The sequence below is a fragment of the Hyalella azteca genome, unplaced genomic scaffold (assembly GCF_000764305.2).
Source record: "Hyalella azteca isolate HAZT.00-mixed unplaced genomic scaffold, Hazt_2.0.2 contig11680, whole genome shotgun sequence".
Taxonomy (NCBI): Eukaryota; Metazoa; Arthropoda; class Malacostraca; order Amphipoda; family Hyalellidae; genus Hyalella; species Hyalella azteca.
Genome location: NW_025941668.1, coordinates 12,338 through 35,713, shown reverse-complemented (window position 1 = coordinate 35,713; position 23,376 = coordinate 12,338). Strand labels below are relative to the sequence as shown.

Here is a 23,376-nt window from a genome sequence, read left to right as displayed (position 1 = left end):
TTAACGAGATAACCTTGCCTAATTTTTTAATATGCAAAATAAAACATGTCATTGAACGAATATATGACACAAGGTAATGCTGGGAAAAGTAACATCCTCTACAAAATTGGCAGAAAAAGTTCAGTAAACTCTGCTGCCCAGTGTGTACAGGAATGCTACGGAAAAAATACAAAAAATATAACTTGTTTCCGCGTTGTACATTTGAAAAAAAAATATATCCTCTTCATGAAATTAGTCAAAAATGAGAAAAAAATAACCGCTACTAATCATATTGACAAAAAATAATAATCGTTTACTAAATGAAGCTGCACTGCTTTCCAATTGTACAAATAAAGTAAGCAACGAATGTGAAGCGAGACACACACAAGGGGCATGTCGCTTCAAAAACATTGGCTGAACTTCGCCCCTACGGCAGTAGTTGTGTAGCGAGGCAGTGGTCCTAAAGTTAAGAATTAATGTCATACAGCCGCCTCCCTGATGGTGCAGGGCACGGCAGACCGAGGGGAGGTGGGGAGCAGCAGGTAACCGCCTTCTGCAGCAGTGGCCTCAGCAGCGACACGTCCTCCTCCTGACGCCGCCTGGTCGACACTGCGCTGCCGTACGTTCGTGGGGCTCAGGCTCGAGCCGTCAACCTGCAACACAATCTACGTATTACCTCAAATAATTTCATACGAAGCACAGATAAACATATATTTGATTAAGCAACAAACACACAAAGCTCCCAAATAATAAAGCTTAATTTAAATACAAACAAACCGAGCACACACACGAAAAATATCAACAAATACACGTACCTAAGAAGCAAACAAATTAATAAAGTTAAAGATATGTTCAAACTGAGCACAAAAATGTAGGAGGGCACAGCAAAAAAAAGTTACCCAAAATAAGTTCTCGCACAATACATATAAAAAATTAACCAGTAACAAAAATGAAGACAAGCATAGCAACAAGCGTTCATATTAACGTTTGTAATGAAGCTGGTGTCGAGACCGTCACTAAACTTGCGCGTAGTGAAGAGATCGACAAAACAACTACTTACGCTTCTGTTCATCCACGATAATGCAAGAACTCTACGCAACGATCAAGAAAATACCTCTATACCTCTATATTCATGCCGTGCGTGTCGTAACGACACGCACGGCATGAATAATAGTAAGAAAAGGTAACGTAGTTGTAACATATTTCCTCCTCGCCACTTCCATAATTACAGTGGAGAGAATACGCCCTGATGGTGTTTGCACCGCGGCGTCCATTAGCTCTATAGAGACGCAATACCTGACAAGTGCTGGGAAACGTTTAAAAGAGAGGGAAGCCGTGCGAAAGAAAGCAAGGAGGCGGGAAGAATACAGAGGATAAGGAAACTGGTAGGGCCGTGAGAAAGGACTAGCTTGAGATAAGCGGTATTAGGTGAGATGGTCTCCTAGATTCTAGATGGTCTAGATGAGAGTCTAGATGGTCTCCTAGAGTCCGCAATCATGGAGTGCTGCTCACTATATAGAGTAGGTTGCGGGATAGGTGCAGCGGCTTGGCCGTAGCTATGCCACTGTATAGTAGGTGGGGAGATGTGCAGCAAGGTTTACTTGGAAGCAATCATGAGGACCGGAACTACTTGGATCCTGTTCTTGACAGACTGCGCGGGTGGAAATTCAAGTCGGATAGAAGCTACGAAGCTTTAGATTTGGCGGGCAATGGTTCCTGATACACCAGCGCTGTGCTGGACAAGCATCTCGTGCGTAAAGCGGTATTTCAGGAACATGAGAGGTGTATAAGTGACTCGTGGAGTGACTTGAGGGATTGAAAAATGAATTGTGAGTTGGCGAAGTAGCCCATGAAGTGAAGTGTCAAAGCAATCAATCAATAAAAACATGAGTAGTGAAGCGAACAATCAATGAAACACGGAAGGTGAAGCGAGCAATCAGGTGGAAGTTAAACGATCGATCAGCTTCACCATCAGCAATGACCACCATGCGAAGCCACCGAGGCCACCTTCCAGCAAAGGCTAAACAAGAAACCACCAGGATCAGAAGCTTCACACGGACTTCACTGCTAAGTTCAGACACTAACCTTACTTATACTGACAGTTAAGAATGTTGGCTACCGCAACAGCTGCATTTGTTTGTTCTTTACTGGCGGCGTCACTGGCATGCACAACCGTTGCTATCATCACTGCATAAAATGCTTATCGAACATCACAGAAGGAAGACGTGGGTGCGACGTAGAATTCAAAAGTCTTTAAAAGAATTTAAAATCCTTTAAGAATTTAACAAGAAATAAAAAGAAATTAAATCCACTATATTTCCATCAAGTACATTTCGGAGACCAGCTCCATCGTCATTAAAACTCTTCATGGCACGCGCGATATGAAATTTACGGTAGTGATAAAGATGACTAAAACTATGCAAGTAATTCAACCTACGCAGCGCTAGCATTGAACAAGTATCTCACATGTGTGACCATCATCAGGCCATCTAAATAACACGTTCAAAAGTGACGCTTAGATTACGTCAATACGACATACGGATGAAACCATTCAATAATAATTCCAACAACGTTCTGCCCATCTGAGTGAGAGTGCATGTCCAGCCAAACTATTGTCGAGGAAAAGAATTTAGCAGCTCGACTAACGGAGGGTCGGTGGACGGAGAGAGAGCTTGGGTTCCAAATGCCAGGACAGGCAAAATAAGAAGGCAAGCATATTAGTTTTTTTAGTAACAAACATTCCATGGAAAATTGACACCGAAAACGTTTGTCTGTCCACATAACCAATATATATGGCACGACATGCAGGATGTTGACGAGACGTGCTAGTGAGGTGACAAACAAATTAAACATAGATAACGTCTGAAGGTTAACAGGATAAAGGTTAAAATTAAGAACCAGGATAACTTATCAATAGAATCCAACAATAATCCGACAAAACACAAAGTTAATTATATACCTATAGGCTTACTCCTTACACTAATGTTGTTAGTACACAGAGGCAATACCCGACACTCGCTTGTATCCTACTGTGTTCAACATACGCCCAATTTGAGTCAAACTCAATGTGAATCAAAGGACGAACACTACACGTTACCCGCGCAATGTTAGGGTAACATAAACTTTAATTTGACGCCAACATGAGAGATTAGACCTTAAATAACTGAAGTTGTGATCACCCAACATTGCATTGTAAAATATAACATCAGCATACGTAGACAAATAATCAGAACAACAGAGAGCTACAAATATTCTACGTCATCATCAAGTTTGATGTATATATTGTGAAGCCCTCAAAGTGTTAACCCGTCGTACGTTGCCGCACTCGCACCTGATGCAGTGGTTAGTTAAGCAGTGGTTAGTGGAGCAGTGGTTAGTGGAGCAGTGGTTAGTGGAGCAGTGGTTAGTTAAGCAGTGGTTAGTGGAGCAGTTACAAAAGAGAGGGATGCATGAGAGTGACGATCAAGAGAGAGGGGCGCATGAGAGTGACAAACAAAAGAGAGGGGCGCATGAGAGGATAAGCAAAAGAGAGGGACGCATGAGAGTATAAGCAGAAGAGAGTAATTATTAGGAGGCGTGAGTGTAGCGAGGGAGGCTGGTGGTGAGAGGGGAGATACCTGAGGGGAAATAAAGCTGGTGCACAGGAGAGCAACTGAGGGGAGGTGAGGGGTGGCAGGTCTACACGTCTGCTGTGCGCTGCCGCAACAGCTGCTGCTGCTCAGGACTCTGATGCTGCAGCTGCAACATACACATGCGTCATGCTACAGCTGCACCTGCTACAACTATTCCCTTCTATTGAGAATGGGTTAATGATAAGATGAATTAAATGGGTTAAATAACAAGATAAATAGTTTATCATGCTAATAAATAGCGGTAAAAATTATCTGGACGATATGGCTACTGTATCGAAATTTACAAGTTCGTTAGCAATACAAAAGGGAGCAGAAACTATGTAATAAAATATTGCAGGGAATTAAGGGAATACATGCAGTGAGTCAGAGGGTGCAGTAATTAATTAAAAGATGGGGAACTAGCAAGCATGTCCCAGAGTTAACAATATACATTCAACACAGGGCAAGGGAGTCTAGAGGAACGGAAGGATGAACCTCAAATAAAAAGCTCCCTAAGTGGAATGTGAGAGCCTTAAGGAGGGACAGTTTTTTTTATTTAGATTTGTACTTAAATGCATCATTAACGAATTAGTTGATGAAATTTAATATAAATGCCATTAATTATATTTATATTGCGAAATAAATATCCCGCATCAATGAAAGTGATCGTCCATTAACAAGCGAAAGACAGCACAAGGGCAGAGATGCAGGTAACCTAGGGATGCTAAAAAGTGACGTGCTGGAACTTAACATCCAATAAATAAATAAGTGACGAGCTGCAACTGAACAACAACCAATAAAAGGGCAAGAAACGAGACTACCAAGCAACAATAGCCATGGCAATTGTTAGGTGGGGAGGCCAATAATCGAACACAACCGATGCACACATTTAACATGCACATTCGGCATAACAACATCGCAAGAGTAAGAAGAGTAAACATTTTTCAGCTCCGAAACTACAAATTGTTCTAACCCATTCCCACTTCTTTAACCTTATGTTATTTTTGACGAGGTTGTCGACGTACGCGGAGCCAATGATGGTCGTGGAACTACCAGTGGCATTAAACTGCCTGGAAAAACTGACCTATCACCCCCTCCCTTATCTAGTCGCCACTACCAGGATGGGCAATTAAAACAACAACAACGTACGCGGATGTTTGGAAACCATTACCTTTATTTATAAAATCAAATTGTCGATTTAACGTTTGTGAAGCAGTCCACTAAAGGTAATATGACAAACTAAATCACACGAGGAGGAGGTGAACGCCAGCCTGCGTCATGTATAAACAACAACGACGACGAATAAATTAGAAGAATATTTTATTTTGGCAGACGCTGTGCTGTGACACTAGAACATTCTCATTCTGCATTTAATATTGTAAATTTTCGTGTTGAGTGACAAAATTGTCTTAAACGATTTTTTACACGTTCAACAAAAAACACTAGGGTTTCAAAACTGAACATAAAAAAGTCCATTATTGAATGCATTTCAAGAACTGAGCACTGTAGTTACCCCGTACGCCCAAAAGTTAAAAAACAATCAAGTTTGGGAGCGAACTGATCTCATGAGCAGTCTTGAGTTATCGCAGGTATTAACAGCGAATGATATTCTGGAAAACGACACAGATCCTTCTCGACCAGGCAAGAGTCAGATATGGGCTGGAAAGGCAGCGTCTGCATGCCACGTATACGTGTCACCACGCCTGAGCACACGCGCCAACACATCTTGCTGGGAGCCCTGACTGGCAAGTCTTTCACCTAAACCAGCGCCGGGCTTGGTCGCTACGGCCACAGAGTCGTGGTTTACCTCACCCCCAGCCGAGGCATCTAGATCCTCCGTGTGACTCAAGGAAATATTTATGGGGTGACAAGGAATATCACGCAAGGACGTCAGAGACCCAGAAGGCTTCCTCAAGTCAAGGGACGCGCGGGAGCCCCGCCGTAGCACCGCAGGCACAGAAGGCCGTTTCACCCCCACATGGCATAACGCCAGATTTTCTCTATCAAAGACCGAGGGAAACAACTTATTTTTGCTGGGTGTAAAGGTTTGGTTTGCAGCACCCGAGTCACTGCGCCCCATGCCATGGAGAGACCCTGAGGATTTCGACGATGTTATTCCTGAGGGAGACTGACGCAAGGACTGCATTACCTGTCTGGAGGTAGGCCCACAGCAGGTGCTGGCAGCGCACTCCTCCTTGTCGTTAGTGGGGCAGTCCAGGATGCAGTTCTGGTCCGCATGCACGGATTCCAGCTCCACGAACTCGGGCTGGATGGTCGTCGAGTGGATGCCTTCTTCGTGGAACATCTTCTTCACCTTCTCCGCCAGCACCATGTAGTCCTGCAGGTTACGGCACCTGTAACGTGATGGGTTGTCAGTCACGTCACGAGGTTCATGTTAGTCTTCACAGCAAACACTGCGATATCGTAAAGAGTAAACGAATCTTATATACTTATGCTGCAGGTTTATCTTTGTAAACAATCCTCAATTTCCTGTAAGGCACAGCCACACACAAAGAAAATAATACGTCACTACGAGCGTTAACAAATCAGCCGCACTGCAGAATGAGGTAATCGCGGTTAAAATTTGTAGATTATCTTGTAGGACATTGCCAGCAAGTGTTATCAAATAACGAGACCTGATGTGTGCTGATAAGTGATAACTACAGACGGAGGCATCTGCATTACTAGAGATGATTGCGCTACGTAATTGAGGTTATAAGTTGTTGATTATATTGGTAGGCATTGCCCGCAAGTGTCATCAAATAACGAGACCTGATGTGTGCAGAGGCAATAATTCTGTCACCAGCGAGCTGCCAGACGTGGAACTCATGCACGGCCAGCACCCCGTCCACCATCAGCAGCTGCTGCTGGATGCCCTCCACCTGCACATATATTCGTCCGTCTTGGTATTCGTGAAACAGAATTTATTGATTTTTGGCCACAATACACAATAATTTATGAATAGGAACTAGGTTGAATTAATGTATTTCTGGGCATTTTACAAAGGAAACGAGATTGTTGTGGGAATAAATAGGGTTGTTGCCAAGGTTTGTAATGAAACTAAGCTTCATTTAGATCCGATTTCACCGCGGATGTTAAAAACTTTAACCCTCTATCGCCGGGAGGGTTAAAAATTTTAACCCTCTACCGCCGGGAGGGTTAAACTATGAAACTATACCGGGAGGGTTAAAAACTTTAACCCTCTATATGTAACTCTCCGGGAACATATCTTACAACTTAAATTATAGTAAATTATTAAGTGTAGCAACCTGAGGACGTTTGCACACAACAGGGAACATTTTAAAGGGTACGTACGTGACGGCAACCTTCAGTGTAAGTCATTCTGCGCTCACTGGAACGTATCCTTTTTGTGAAGTAGGCTTGTGACAATATTGCTTCGGTTACTCGTGTCAGGCGGTAGAGGGTTAAGAACAACGCGGCCGAGATACAACACTTGTACATCGCTGTGTACAACACTTGTAAACAGTGATGACTGCGGTACATTAGAACTCAGCCTCACTAATAATTAAGAAGATCTAAAAAACATGCCATTATCCCCGATTCGATGATAAAGCCATATTCCTCCCACCCAACGGATAATATCAATTTCTTGTATTTTCTTATAGACTTTAACCTTTACTGTTATTTTCTGGAAACATTTAACTTGTTCTAAAAACCCTTCCTTTTTTTGTTCTAGAAACCGCCCACTTTAGGTTTAGACTGATTTTGGACATCCATATTGGATAGTTTCAGAAGAGAGGCATGCGTGATGGGAAAGTTTCTGCATGGGTATTATTCAAACAATACGCATCAGCTTTGTGTAAGAGCAGGTATTATTTGACACTGTATTAAACGCACCTGTACATGCATGTCACGCACCTGTGTATGCGTGGCACGCACCTGCATGTCACGCATCACGCACCTGTACATGCACGTCACGCACCTGTGTATGCGTGGCACGCACCTGCATGTCACGCATCACGCACCTGTACATGCATGTCACGCACCTGTACATGCATGTCACGCACCTGTACATGCATGTCACGCACCTGTACATGCATGTCACGCACCTGTATGTGCGTGGGCACGGTCTGGAGCAGGATGAGCGCACTCTCCTTGAGCAGCGGCCACGTAGTGTACGAGATGAGCAGCACGAGCAGCATGGAGAGCACGGGGTCCACGTAGCTCTTGTACACGAAGTCTGTCTTCCAGACGATCAACGCGCTCACGATCACCACCACCGACCCTGTGAACACGCTTTGTCGTATACATCGTAGTGTCGATCGTAGTTTTGATCGTTATTTAGCTCGTTTTATTTATAGTTATTTTTCTCGTCACACAGATCGTTAAATTGGTCTTTATATTGATCATTATGATGATGGTCATAAGGATCTTTTGAGGATCGCCACATATTACGATCATTGTAGACCTATTGCATTGACCACACACAGATAGGCCTCCTAATTTAACACACAAATCCTTCAAAAAAAGATAGTCCTTCTAATTTAACACACAATCCTTTCAAAAGAGATAATCCTTCTAATTTAACACACAATCCTTTCAAAAAGATATTCTTTTAATCTAACACACAAACTCCCCCCCCCCCTCCCCCGTATCAACATGCCCCAGGACCCCACCGAGGGCGTCGGAAAGAACATGCAGGAAGGCGCCCTTCATGTTCATGGACACGGAGGACTTCTTGCCGCGTTTCTTGTCGGTCCGCCGCTCGTCGTCCCCGCCGTCCGTCCCGCCGCCCGCCCCGCCACCCGCGGCCGCCATGATGGAGATGGAGCCGCCGGACGCAAGACGCTGATCGTTCTCGTTGTCGTCTGTGGCGACGAGCGTGTTGATCGTCGCCTGTCGTGACGACCGGCGAGCAGATGCCCCGCCGTGGCTGTGCCCGTGGCCACCTCCGCCGCCGTGGCTGTGGCCGTGACCGTGCTCTGTGGCGGAAGAATAAATCAATGAACGTTTGGTGCCATCACAACCTACGGACGTGGTCCTGACGCCTTGAGGATGTACTATCAAAAAATTTACGTGTTCGTATCTCCGTCAGCCAATAACTGATTGTTTTTCAAGCTAAATTACAGGTGATAAGTCGGCCGCTACGTGTACTCAAGAGTCAAGACCGCTACATATACTTAGACCGCAAGGTGTACTCAGACCGCTAGGTGTACTCAGACCGCTACGTGTACTCCAGACCGCTACATATACTTAGACCGCAAGGTGTACTCAGACCGCAAGGTGTACTCAGACCGCTAGTTGTACTCAGACCGCTAAGTGTACTCAGACCGCTACGTGTACTCAGACCGCTACGTGTACTCAGACCGCTACGTGTACTCAGACCGCTACGTGTACTCAGACCGCTACGTGTACTCAGACCGCTACGTGTGCTTAAGCAAATTTTCATAGTTCGGATTGACAGAGCGGTTATTAGGTTCCTGGGAATAATGAATCTTGCGTCGGGGCTGCCGTCACTTTTTGGTCAGGACATTTGGCTCGAGGTTCTCGCAAGCTGTTCTCATTCCCGTCCCCAACCACATGTCGCCATGGACCTCAATTCATTTCCCCCGCTTCTTGTTGCACGTATCTCAAGTTCCGGTTTCATATCTTACTTATCTCACCTCCACCTCCTGATACATGCCCCACGTATGTCGCTTACAGTTCCAGCTTCGAATTTAATATTCGAAATCAAATTTAATATTCAAATTCGAATTAAATAGCTATACAATACAAAACCAGGTCACAAGGAATTTAAAAGCAAAGAAAACGCCAAGAAAATTCACCATATCGATATTGAATATCGATATTCAATATCGATATTCAATCAATATCAATATGGTCAATATCGATATGGTGAATTTTCTTGGCGTTTTCTTTGCTTTTAAATTCCTTGTGAACTTGCGATATAAGCAGACTGATGATATAAGTACTTAAAACCAGGTCAAGAACTCACCCACTACTACAAAGCAGGAAGATTAAGGGGGTATAATAAGTAATAAAACAGATTAGTTGTAGGGTTACTCACTGTGCAGCAGGGCCAGGCCGATGATATTCACGACGAGACCCACGACGCCCACGTATAGGATGAGCTCAGGGTTGTGCAGCACCTCCTTGCCCTCGTACATCCTGTGCAGGAGCAGGGGCATGAACACCTAGTAAGCGATGTAGTCAACTTAACATACGAACACTTGTGATTGTTGCTAACTCATTATTGTTCTACACGTAGAACACTATGGCTTGCTACCAATCATATTACGGTAATTGGTCGAATGTTCTACACGTAGAGCACTGGCTGGCTGCCAATAAACTGATGACAAACGGTCGATTGTTCTACACGTAGAGCACTGGCTGGCTGCCACTAAACTGATGACAAACGGTCGAATGTTCTACACGTAGAGCACTGGCTGGCTGCCACTAAACTGATGACAAACGGTCGATTGTTCTACACGTAGAGCACTGGCTGGCTGCCACTAAACTGATGACAAACGGTCGATTGTTCTACACGTAGAGCACGGGCTCGCTGCCACTAAACCAGTGGTTCCCAAACTTTTTCAGCTAGGCTGGCGCCCCCTTTGGCTCCCTAGTGAATTTCTAGCGCCCCCACAGACATACGCCTATCTTAAAATTTAGTACACTGCAATTTTAAAAGAGAAAGGTTAAACACAAATGTGTATTTCACAAATAGAACCCCATTTAGTGAACCAATATGTTTTTCAGCTGTTTTAACTGTTTCAGCACTAGAAACCATGCATATAGGACGTCTCGGGCGAATTTACGGCCGGACTCGTGGCCGGTCTCACGACCAATCTCCAAATTCAGTTATCAAGTAATTTCTCCCAAACTAATGAACGCAGCTCTATGAAACTCGGAACATGTATTCATCAAAACCTAACGGTGATGCTTAGCTCGTATTTATTTTTTTAATTTCACCTTCATTCGTGAGTTACGCGTATATTGCGAAACAGGCCAAAATTACAGATACAGATATAGGAGGAACGACTGGCTTTCCTACCGGCCGGTTTAACCAAGAGCCGTATACGTATAGCCGTATAATTCTCAAACGAAGGCAAAACGAAAAAATTGTAACGAGCTAAACATCACCGTTGCTGAGGTTAGGTATTTAAATACTAAGTTTCGTTCAAATCTGTTCAGCAGTTTGGAAAAAATTTCTTGGTTACTGCGAATTTAAACACATATTGCTGTTTAAATCACGAATGAAGGTGAAATGAAAAAAAAAATCGCAACAAAGGCACAATCGAAAAAATTTTCACGAGCTAAACATTAACGTTCGGTAGTTAGGACTGCAAATTCAAAATTTCGTTTGAATCTGTTCAGTAGTTTGGAAGAAATTACTTGATCACTGTGAATTTCGGCCCGTATTGCCATATAACTATGGCACAAACAAACGATGGCAAAATTCAAACAATTTTCACGAGCTAAACATTATCGTTAGGTCCTAATGAATACATGTACTAATGAATACATGTACTTGGTTGTACTAAATATACATGTACTAATTACATGTACTATCGAGTTAAGTTCATTAGTTTGAGAGATATTCCTTGATCATTGAATTTGGAAATTGGCAGTGAGACCGGCCGCGAGTCCGGCCGTTAGTTTGTCTGAGACGTAAACCCAGGAGAGGTTAAAAAAAACAGATCTGGGTGACAAAACCATCGCTGGGAGTTATGTGCTGCACGTGTTGTGTACAAATCGCCAAACGTTCGAACTTCTGACATCGACTTCGGACTCCACTAAACTGATGACAAACGGTCGATTGTTCTACACGTAGAGCACTAACTCGCCGCCACTGCACTCTTGGCAAGCAGTTAATTATACAACACGTAAAGCATTATCCCGCCATCAGGTACTGATTGGTATTGGCCGTTACATGATAGTCTCACCGTTCGATGGCCTCGACGAAGATGGAGAAGCAGAGGGCGAGAAGGAAGACGCTGTTCACGAGCGCCCCTAGCACCTCAGCCCGCGCCCACCCGAACGTGTTCTTGTTCTTGCTGTACTTCCACGTGGACTGCGTCTGTGGCACGAGAATAACACGTGAATGTGCTGTACTTCCACGTGGACTGCGTCTGTGGCATGAGAATAACACGTGAATGGGCTGTACTTCCACGTGGACTGCGTCTGTGGCACGAGAATAACACGTGAATGGGCTGTACTTCCACGTGGACTGCGTCTGTGGCAAAAAAAATAAAACGTGAATGTACTGCAGGTTGCACTGTAACTGCAGGCTACACTCATTCAGTTTTAAAAAACAAAACGAGGTCACCGCATGCGATATAATAACTAACAGAGCTAAACTAAATTAACTCTCACCGCAGTAAACAGTAGAGTAATATATAACTGCTAAGTGCGAATTTAATACATTATAGTAATTAAACGAGTGAAATGAATATCAGAGTAAAGAACATAATATAAAAGAGCGAAATGTGTATCAGAGTAAACAACATAATACGCAAAAGTATTCATTAAAAACGTAAGATCAATCATAACAGTTGTGTTGTTTATTGCAGAATAAGAGCAATGCGCAAGAGAAGTAAAGAGCGGCGCAGCAGAACTGTACGTGTTCTGAATCAAACCTTCAGATCACCAACCGGCGCACAAAATGATCTTAAAACAAACTCATACATTCAACTTTGGAAACCTCAGTGCGTATCTAGTCATATTACATATTATACTATGAACATCACAACATCGATTTGGCGTCAAATTATATGGTAGCTACCGGTACTTAAAACCTAACTCTAATCTCATACTACGAAGGTGGAAATATCAAAAGTAATACCTATGCGAAAATATCAAAAGTAATATGCGAAAATATCAAAAGTAAATATTATGAGTAAAGACAACACAAGGAGCGCCTGTTCGGCTATTATTCTAAGACCACACAGAAACTAGACCATGAGCCCTCACTAGCATGCCGAGCACGTGCACCAGCGCCCGCAACACCACAGCCTAGACCCTTCACAAGACCCTAGAGCCCACAACACCACAGCCTAGACCCTTCACAAGACCCTACAGCCCGCAACACCACAGCCTAGACCCTTCACAAGACCTACACGGGCGCCCTCGTAGGCATGGGGCGAGTCTCAGCTCAGAGAACAGGTTCTTATAGCTACGGTAATAGAATGCATTGATAGGGTATTATTATATGTAAACTTCACGTCAGCAGGTGGTCTATATTATACATTAACTAAAAACATTAATCTGCTTTTGTCAACTCAAATGAAAATTAAAATGTGAATCTTGGGAGCTAGTACTGTTGATTCACATTTAGAAGTTTTGAAAACAATTTCTATCTGCCTTGGCATAAAAATTCAACCATACTTATGCTCCTTAGTAATGAATAAATTTATAAGAACAATATCAAACACAGGGAATTGAACAGTCAGGTTCAAGAAGGTTTTAATTATCCTTGGGATTTGAATGGAATAATTTACATAGTTTCAGGGCTATGCACATAACAACTGCCTTGTGGAAATGTTAAAAATAAATTAATTACCAAACTCCAATCACATATCTTGCAAGTACAATGAAATATTTTGGCTAAATTTTAACTACTTTTACTCATTTTTTGCAGTGTTTATAACAATTTGTAGATAATTATAGAAGCGGCTGATGAATGAAAAAAAAACACTCATACTTGGGGAAAATTTTGCCCATTACTATGGCATTTGCTTAAATTTTTTTTAATGAAGGATATCAGCACATCCTAAGCCACAATTTACAAAATTCGTGCTTGAAATGATTGTTTTTACCTGCAATTTTCAGAAAGTTCTGCCAAATATTGCAAATTCATGTTCACTTACATATGCTGGCTGCCACATATGAAAAAATGAATGCAAATCAAAATGAGACTACAAAATGGGCAATGCCAAGCAACTAATTTTGTTTCAGAGAGAGTGAGCCTTTGTTGAAGCAGACTTTTTCAAACTTTAAGCAAAATTTTTTTTGCTTATCCTAACAATGATATGACTTACTGCTAAATTTAGGTCATTTGTGTTTGGACAGGAACTATGAAGTACTTAATCACATACATACATGACCACATTTCGTAAGTCAGTTTTTCATTTGCTTGGCTGTGTTACTTTGCATTTTGAGAACTCCTATTCAGCAAGTGAAAAAATTGTATATTGTTAGTGTTTCATTTTCCAAGAAAGAGCATAACCTTTTTACTTGCAAGGTATGATTTTTTACTCAGGCAAAGGAATGGAAAGGAAAAACCAATATTGTACACAAGTGTCAAGTGTCAACTGCCAAGCCAGTTTAGAACATGGGTCAAAATTTTCCAAAAGTTATGGATGAGAAAGATTTTTTCATATGTGATTTTCAAGAACTGCCATAATAATAAATATTTTTGTTTTTTTTTTCATCGAACAAATTTGTTTGCTAAAAAAGACACTGTAGACAGCAGGCATTGAATATATCTATAATTTGAGCCACAACTAGAGCTATATCAGTCTGACAAGTGTTGTTTGTAAGCTAATGAAATGTATTGTGAGGGATAGGATTATTGATCACTTGGCTGTTCACCATCTCTATCAGATCGTCAACATTGTTTTATTGCCGGTAGATTGTTACGTGTTTACGTATTGAACAAATTAGAGTAGAACTACTATGCTGTCAATAGTAGGTCATGTAAGGCCAGCAAGCCTTCTAATAATTCAGTTGTATACCAGATTCCACCAAATACAGTTCCCTAAACCTATGGTCTCGTCTCTGCTCATCTTCATCCTTATAGCTAGCCTGGACTTAGTCATACGACTAGCAAACGTAACATGCACCACTAACTTATTATCTACGTTGAACGATTGGCCTCGCCTGCTGGACGAAAGGGAGCCAGTGGATGCATTGTACCTTGATTTTGCCAAAGCATTTGACAGTGTTTCGCATGAGCGGCTGTTGTGTAAAGTGAAATCTTTGGGAATTGAGGGAAAAGTACTCCAATGGATCAGAGATTTTCTAGTAGGTAGACGACAACGTGTCAGTATTAACGGAACGGTATCAGACTGGGCATCAGTGCGCAATGGCGTGCCACAAGGAAGCATTCTTGGGCCTAATTTGTTCATTGCTTTTATAAACGATCTGCCATAAGCAGCGTCCAGCATGTGCTCCATGTATGCTGATAAAACAAAAGTTTATATTACAGTGAAGGATGTGTCAAAGATGATGATTGCAAGATGATCTTGACAGTTTAGTTAACACTTAACAGGGCTGATACGTGGCAGCTGCAGTTTAATGCTGACAAGTGTAAAGTACTTCACCTCAGGAAGAACAATGAACAGCAAGATTACAGTATGAAAAAACATGATTGCACCAAGAGAGTAATGATTGAAAAGTCTAGTGTGTAAAAAGATCTGGGAGTTTATGTCAACAAGGAGCTGAAATTTTCTAAGCATGTTTAAACTTTAAATGCAAGGCAACACATCCAACAAACTTCTTGGACTAATCAGACGCTCATACAAATTCCTAGATGCAGAAGCGATGAAGCAGTTGTTTGTTGCCATCATGCACCCAAATCTAGAGTTTGGAACTATTGTGTGGTCCACTGGTCACCAAGATTTGAAAAGGACAAAAATTTAATAGAGAATGTTCAAAGATGCACAACAAGGATAATTCCAGGCTTTAAGAATCTTATGAAAAAAGATTAAAGATTATGAAGCTTCCAGCAGTTATTGACATCTGTGTGGGGACTGGGGACCTCATTGAAGTATACAAGTTACAAGTATACTCATAGTTTATATAAAGTCTCTGAAGGATTACTAGAATTTGAAAAAAAGAACCAACACCAGGAGCCACGGCTATAAACTAAAAAAACTGTGCTGCAATTTCTCAATTCGACAACATTTCTTCTTGCTTTGAATCACCGACATGTGGAACAGCCTCCCCGATGACATCGTTGGTGCTCCAAGTATGAAAGCATTCAAGAACAGACTACATAAAGCTATGGAAAAATATATGTTCAGACTTCAGACTTTAAATGTAGAATGCCTAGCACCGCCACCATATCGAACCTGGTGGAAGTCTAGTAGCTATTTCAAAATTCAAACTATCATCAGTCATGAAAAAATCCGGTCAAATGACATGATTTTAGATCTTCGGTGAACAAGGTACAAAAAGTAAAATAATCAGCAACAGGCCTCATCAGGCCTACGCCCTACACTTCAGCACCAACATCACTATGTTATGTCACTAGGGTAAACGCGGTATATACCGACATCGTGGGTAATTTCAACACTTATCGACTTTTTTCCTTTATATTAAGCTTTTTCTTAGTTGCATGCATTCGTTGATAGTTGAAATAATGACATCATACTTTTGCGCGCCATACTATTGCTAAAACACTAGGTCTGGGCCGTTTGGCAGGAAAATGTTGAGATCCAAAGAGAGGCCGTGCGCATCACTCAGTGAGAACATCGAAAAATGTGTCAAAGTTGATAGTTGACCTTGCTCTACCAAATAGTGATAAACTGTTTGTGTAGAAAGAATATTATGGTTTTAGACTTTTAAATATGTCTGTGAATATATTAGGAATCCTTTCAGTATACTTTTATTCGCTGATTTTAAGTGGTAAAAAAATTATTAGATGATTAAGTTAAGAGACGGTTTAAGGCACATAAAAACTAATTCTGACACAGCTTGGAATTAGACACACACAGCTTGTTCAAAGCTGTGTGCAAAAATCAAAATTTTCTTAATTAAAAGATTAATAGCTCTTAATTAAAAGCCTAATTAAGTAGTGTTCAATATTTAATAGTGTTCTAATTGCAAGCTGTCATATTCCAATACAGCTCACACAGCACTCGGAATTCGAACACAAGAGTGTCAGCACTACAAATTAGTAGAGTTTGAAGCACGGCCAGAATTAGTCTCACAATATGCCAAATTTAGTCACACACGGTGTCGGAATATATGGATTTGGTAGGTTTGCATTCTAAAGGCTTTTAAATAAATATGGCAACATTTTGTGACGTTTCATTGTTGCTAGCGCGTAGTGCGGTGTTTTTGGAGTGACGTAAAGCAAAGAGAACTCAAGTTGCGCATATGGTGTATTTTTTATAGCCATTCATATTTTGCTACGTCCTTAAAGTGTCGGAATAGGGTAAACGCGGTATATTCCGACACATTAAGGACGCATCAAGAAATGAAAAACTATAAAAAATAACCGTATGCGTTACTCGAGTTCTGCTTGCTTTATGTGACTCACAAAACACCGTACTACGCGCCAGCAATGATGAAACGTCACAAAATGTTGCCATATTTATTTAAAAGCCTTTAGAATGCAAACCTACCAAATCCCTATATTCCTGGTCAACTGTCAAATTTGACACATTTTTCGATGATCTCGCTGGGTAGTGTGCATTGTCTCTCTTTGGATCTCAATATTTTCCCGCTAGATGGCCAAGACCTAGTGTTTTGGCAGTAGTTCGATGTGCAAATGAATGACGTCACCATTTCAACCATCAACGAACGCAAGGAACTAAAACAAAGCTTAATATAAAGGAAAAACTAGAGAGGTGATGGAATTACCCACGATGTCGGAATATACCGAGTTTACCCTATATTTTTTCCTGCCATTTTTGGAGCTGCCAAATTTCTATTAGGATTAGATGAATTACCTCCTATCTAATTGTTAAAAAGTGTACAAATGCCACAATTGCAATAACATTATAAGACTATAATTGTATTTACAATTTTATCACTTTGGCCATTGCCCCTTGGGGCTGCCATACAATAATTTGATTAGCTGATTTTTTTTTATTTTTTTTATAATACTAAGTAGGAAAATTCATAACCTGCATGACAGTAAAAACAAACAACTCCAAGCTAGGAGTCCAGGACAAAAGTTCAAACTTGGCCTACATCTATGATCTATCAATTACGGTGAAGCAGGTGAACTACCTGTCCTACATGCTACAGAGTAGGGTAAACGCGGTATATTCCGACACATTAAGGACGCATCGAGAAATGAAAAACTATAAAAAAAACGTATGCGTTACGTAAGTTCTGTTGTCAATAGCAGCAGGTGCTCACTATGAGCCTCAATAGCAGCAGGTGCTCACTATATGAGCCTCAATAGCGGCAGGTGCTCACTATGAGCCTCAATAGCAGCAGGTGCTCACTATGAGCCTCAATAGCGGCAGGTGCTCACTATGCTTTCGGGTACGATAAAAATGTCACGAACAGTCGTTAACCTCAACAGATGACAGCAAATAACACAGGCTAGTCTGTCGGCATACACCTAAACTGAAATCAAGCTGTTCTCTCTCATCAGCAGTATTAACCGCATTTATTCAAATTGACAAATAAAAAAACGTTCGTTAGAACCAAGAGGTTGCCTAGGAAGAATGAAGCTTGGGCGACTGCTGGCTTTCGAGAAAGAATTCTTTCAGATCAGCCACGCTTGTTCTGAAACGCGAGATATTGTATGTGTATGTGGCTTTGGCTGCGCACAGCGAGCGCGGGGAGACTATTGAAATCGCTGCCTCGTAAGGCTGAGTATGACGTTAGCAGTTGCCAACAAACAACTGCACGATCGACTGCGAATTATTAAATGCCTAACTGCAGGATGCAACTGAGAACAATGAAATTGGAGGATAAAGATAAACGCTACAGGGAGCATGAATAAAGAAGATAAAATAACGTAAAAATATTCTGCTGTCAGTGGTTCTAAAGCTGAACGGTAAACAAAAGAAAAAGGTAGTATGTACATATAAAGAAGATTCGACGAGGTTCATGCTACGAAGGCAACGGAAAAAAAATATTTAAAGTGCAAAAAAAGTTCTGCACTTTAAAAAAGGTCAGTGAAAAAACACTCGAGCACGACACAAGAGGAATGCTTTAATGCAATAGATCTCCATCATGGCAAGTACGTAATCTGATAAGTTGATAACTTGATGGAAGCAAGGCAGCGTCTGATGGTCGCGGCGACGAAGGTGCGCCAGATGAGGAACGCAAGACGCGATGACGCTACGACGTTCTGGGAACCCTGAATCGACGCTGAGTGACGTTGCGGCGTTCATGGAAGCGCAGGAACTCGTAGTGACGTAGCGGTGTTCTTTACATTGGAGGCAGATAAGCAATTTGTTACACAGGTTCCAGTTAGAGGCAGAAGACGGCTGGTCACCTGCACCAACAGCTGAACTTGACTCACTGGATGAGTAACTCACATGATGAGTGGCCCGCTGGATAAGTGACTCAGTGCCCACAGTTTTCAAGCAATTCTCTTAAACCCAAGCCAAGCGTTGATCGACGGAGGCTAAGGCAATGAGTGAAGGTCGTCACGCATGATTTATCCTTGCACATGAATATATTTACCCGTTGAGCATTAGTCAATTTAACCACAGTCCATTAATCAATTTATACTATGAAAATCTGCAGGAACAGTCACGTGCATGGGTGGCGAAGTCTTTAAATCCCACTGAAAGTTTTTTATTGGGATCAGAGACTACGCGTGTTAAAAAATCAAAGATGCATGTTGAGGCGAGAATAGTGCGTACTTATATATCATCCGCTTGCTTAAATCGCATGTTCACTATTAATTAGAAAGCAAAGAAAACGCAAAGTAAATTCATCATATCTTCATTGAAAATGTTTTCATTCGGAACATTGCGTGTAGCAGTCGACTTCATGGCGCCAGTTTAGCTCGTATGCTTGAACTGTTCATGTGTACCGGGAGCTCGAGTCCCTTTAACGGCCTCGCGTCGCTCCCATTTTGGAAGAAAGCGACTCAGACGCTCAGTAACTAACGTTCAAAACTAACTTTGCCAGCCATCAATGAGGTTTTCCAGGAAAATATATTCCTGGTCAACTCGTGAATGTCCTCGTAAGTTTTCAATTATTCTTGGAAACACAGCTATAGGTTTCCACCAAGACACTAACACCACACATGGCTGTCTTCAAGTCAAAGACCAGATTAAAACAAACAATTAAATGCATTAACACGGCAGCTTTTTCACTCGACTGTCAAATACTTGGACTGCGTCAAACACTCGGTTATACGTACAAGTTAAATCACTACATCCACGAATAAGAGGACATTTTTATACAATAGACTCTCAAACTAATACACCCCGGTAATGAAGTGTAACTTTGTAATCCTAGAGTGTAATAAGGTGTGAACTAAACGCTTCTTTTTTTCGATTAAGTTGTTCTTCATGATTGGATAAATGCCAATGATGAAACTGGCCGTATACTTCTTGTGCTTCTGACAGTTTTGGTGGTACGGTTATTAGCCTAACCTTAGTATTTTGCGTTCATTCGAGCAACATGCTGTGTTCAGTTCTAAACAACGGTACGATGACGGTCATATGCAGTGATGATGTTGAAGGGAAATATGACGCTGAGCGCAATGATGACGGTGATATGATGAGAGCAAAGATCACAGTGATAACAATGATCATGCAAGGAACAATGACACAGATATGATGATGCTGAAGCTCCCCCTTTAACTTATCGAGACATCTGTGCGCGTGATGCTATAGTATATACTATACTTCATGCCAGCACAATTAGCATGCGGCCATGCGCTGACAAGCCAAGAATAAAACGCGACATTCCCGAAGCAGAAAAAGCAGAAACCGGCGCCAATTTCCAGGACGTGTCTGCGTCATGTCTGGTTACGTGGTCAGCTGACTGGACAACACCAACAACTGCTTTATTTCCAGGAGTTGCATTCCACACGCACTCCTCTGTAAATTTCTTCCGCTCAAGAAACACAGCGACTTAAGAAGACACTTGCACATTGATAATTTAAATACTATTACCTACAATATTATTACTATAGAACAACAACAAATTCTAAAGTTAAGTCCTAATCATACGATGACATTTTCACTCTGGCTTCAGCTCGGTATAAATCATGGGAGTAAAGGAATCTCAGATAGCGACTCCACAATATTGAAGAAGCTCAAGCGTTCATTTCCTCGGACAATTCAACACATAAATTATTTTGACTACGGCGCGAAGAAGTGAACGCACAAGCCACGAGTTCACTAGAAAAACGCAGACCTGCAGCATTATAATAAATTTTCTTATTATTTTCTTCAATAAATCGAATCTATTAAAAGAACTAATAAGTAAATTGTCAATAAAACTAATTCTCTGGTCTTCAATGAAACCTGCTTAAATGAACAAATTTTGCCAAAATACACTAACATTATAATAAAATACATGACAGACCAGGCAACTATCCACCGGTGTTATAGAGGCGAGGTAGAAGAGGTGCAGTGAAACTGCCTGTACCAGCAGTGCTGTTGCAAGCATCGTAGCAAATCACACTCCATAAAAACAACGTATCTCAGGAAAGCGGCACGCGGAAAGCTCGCTGGACAATACCGAGCTCAAGGACGTTAACGGAAGCCTGCTAAAACAACTCAACAATGCCTGTTTTCTAAGAAAACTTCAACAACACCTTCCGGTCAGAGAGAACCTCGGGACTGTTTACATCGGGCTGTGTGAATGCATGTGCAGCGATGTGCTTATAACAAGGAAGGTTTCTATTCAATGCCAAATGTTGTAGAACGTGTAAGGGTTTCTTTAAGCGATGTACTTGAATGCACCACCGTTATGTGATCTTAGGATGAATTCATTATCGGAACAATTGTAGCTTTCAATAGGAGGGAACAGCGTTCAGCACGACCGCTTTCTTAGCGCATTTCCTCATTTATGAAAAAAATGCACTATTGTGCTCGCCATGTCCGTATGTCTGTCTGTCCGTCCGTCCGTCCGTCCGTCCGTGACCTCAAGTTTTCGTCGACGAGAAAACGCGCTCTCTGTCACTCACTGCTGTGAGTGCTGAGTTATATTTTTTTAACGTTATAACGCAGTCAGTATACGACTGCGCCGTTATAACTCAATGATGGCTGAGAGGAATGGCAAGATCGAAACTGTGCATTTTCTGATGTAAAATGTTTAATATAGCAGTCCGGCGCGATCAGATGTAGGAATGGTAGAAATACGATCAAATCGTGGGAAGATGTGGATAGGGAAATGTGAGCATGTGGCTATGAAAGTTTTGACATTCTTAATTAGTAAGTGCTTGGGAAGAGAACGCTCCTGGACACTCTTTGTTGCACAGAAAACACTGCTTGCTAGAGGAATGATCTGCTACAGGCAAGGAGCGATCTGCTTGCTAGAGGAATGATCTGCTACAGGCAAGGAGCGATCTGCTTGCTAGAGGAATGATCTGCTGCAGGCAAGGTGCGATCTGCTTGCTAGAGGAATTATCTGCTGCATGAGGTATAAACTGTAAGGGGTGCAGACAATGTAAGAAGTGACCAAACATAATAACTGCCAATTTTTTAGCCCGACTGAAAATAAGTCGAAAACATATACACATAATTTTAGTCATACAACACATAAGCACACAGTCACGTGTAGGCCTACATTACATAATTAGTCGCAATATCCAACTTCGGCATAAGTTTTGTTTCAATTTTGCCTTATTTTATTGTACTTTTCCCATGGTAAAAAATATTTGTGTGTAAATTTAATATTTAAACGATTCGTGTAGTTCTGCGATAAAATGTGAAATGGTTGCAAGGACAGGAGTTTCTAGACCTGTCCCTGACTCGTAGATAAGAAGAAAGATAAGCGGCTCTATGTTGGACAGGAGGCACTGATAAACAAGACGTAACGCGAATAATTTCTATAGTAGCAATCTTTAATGATAATAATCTTTAAAATAACATTCACGTAAGACAAAAATAAATTTATATTTTAAAAGATATGCTGGTCAGCATTAATATACGACTAAAAAGTATGATTTGAAGCATTCGTGCACAATATGTACTATTAAAACGCGGGTGGTTAATGGCCAGAGAATGCATTGATTTAAATTTTCAGGGTCAAACAATATTTTTCAGATGACGCTGGTTGATCAAAATACAGGCTAAAGGAAGTAATTGTAATCTACTAACGACGTTTCGAATGTAACAACATTCGTTTTCAAGCCATAGGAAGCATTGAATACTGAAATTTTTGCGGAAGTAAGTACATGACAGACGTAAATCTGATACAATAAAATTTGGAACCGTGAGAGGTTGGTGAGGCTGTGGGTAGTTTCAAAATATGGAGGAAACTTAGAAACTAGTTTCCATTAAATGAAAATAATTAACGATATGAATACAATAATCAGGCTAGCTTTATTGAGGCCAAGACATCACTGCTAAGCACGTGGGCGTGATGGAAAGGCATTCATGCTGGATACCTAGTTAATTTACAAGAAATAACATCAGTAATAATAGAAATATATAGTAACATATAAAATAATTAATATTAAAGGAAATAATGAAGGAGATACTGACTCTGCTGACTCTGACGCTGAGGAAGGCTATGATGAGGGCCAGGACATCGCTGAGCATGTGGAAGCTGTCAGCAACAAGGGCCATGGAGTTGGTGATGTAGCCCACGATGAGCTCGACGAAGAAGAACAGAGCCGTCATCACGAACACCCCCACCAGGCGACAGGTGCGACCACTGTACCACGCACCCATGCTGCCTCTTGTCTCACTGCTCTCTCAAGTCTTAATATCACTTCAGTTCAAATTAAAAACACTGCACTTTGAATGATCTGGATAACAAATATCACTGCTTGTACCAAATTATAGCTCAAAAAGTGAAACAGTACAATTTTTTGTAAATTTTAATGAAGCGCCATGAATCTGTCACAAAAAAATAAATTTCTGAACCCAAATTTAAAACCCCTGTAAATAAACCAATGGAATTGCTGAAAAATATTGAATCAGTTGGTAAGTGAAACTAG

General features: G+C 41.4%; 1 protein-coding gene across 2 annotated transcripts; it reads right to left on the bottom strand.

Moving 5' to 3' along the window:
• Nucleotides 1–240: 240 nt before the first annotated feature.
• On the bottom strand, nucleotides 241–23,342 carry LOC108679467 (zinc transporter 1). Of its 2 annotated transcripts, XR_001931382.1 has the most exons (9): nucleotides 22,919–23,342; nucleotides 11,498–11,631; nucleotides 9,619–9,719; nucleotides 8,228–8,533; nucleotides 7,661–7,836; nucleotides 6,363–6,472; nucleotides 5,740–5,944; nucleotides 3,597–3,717; nucleotides 573–632 (listed from the first exon to the last, which is right to left on the bottom strand). XR_001931382.1 is itself a non-coding variant. In XM_018168084.2 (8 exons), the coding sequence occupies exons 1-8, from the start codon at nucleotides 23,105–23,107 to the stop codon at nucleotides 459–461; spliced, it is 1,395 nt and encodes a 464-aa protein (XP_018023573.1). In that variant the 5' UTR covers nucleotides 23,108–23,342; the 3' UTR covers nucleotides 241–458. The 2 variants fall into 2 exon arrangements, 1 of the variants encoding a protein (XP_018023573.1); XM_018168084.2 differs by lacking the exon at nucleotides 3,597–3,717 and having other exon boundaries at nucleotides 241–632.
• Nucleotides 23,343–23,376: the final 34 nt, after the last annotated feature.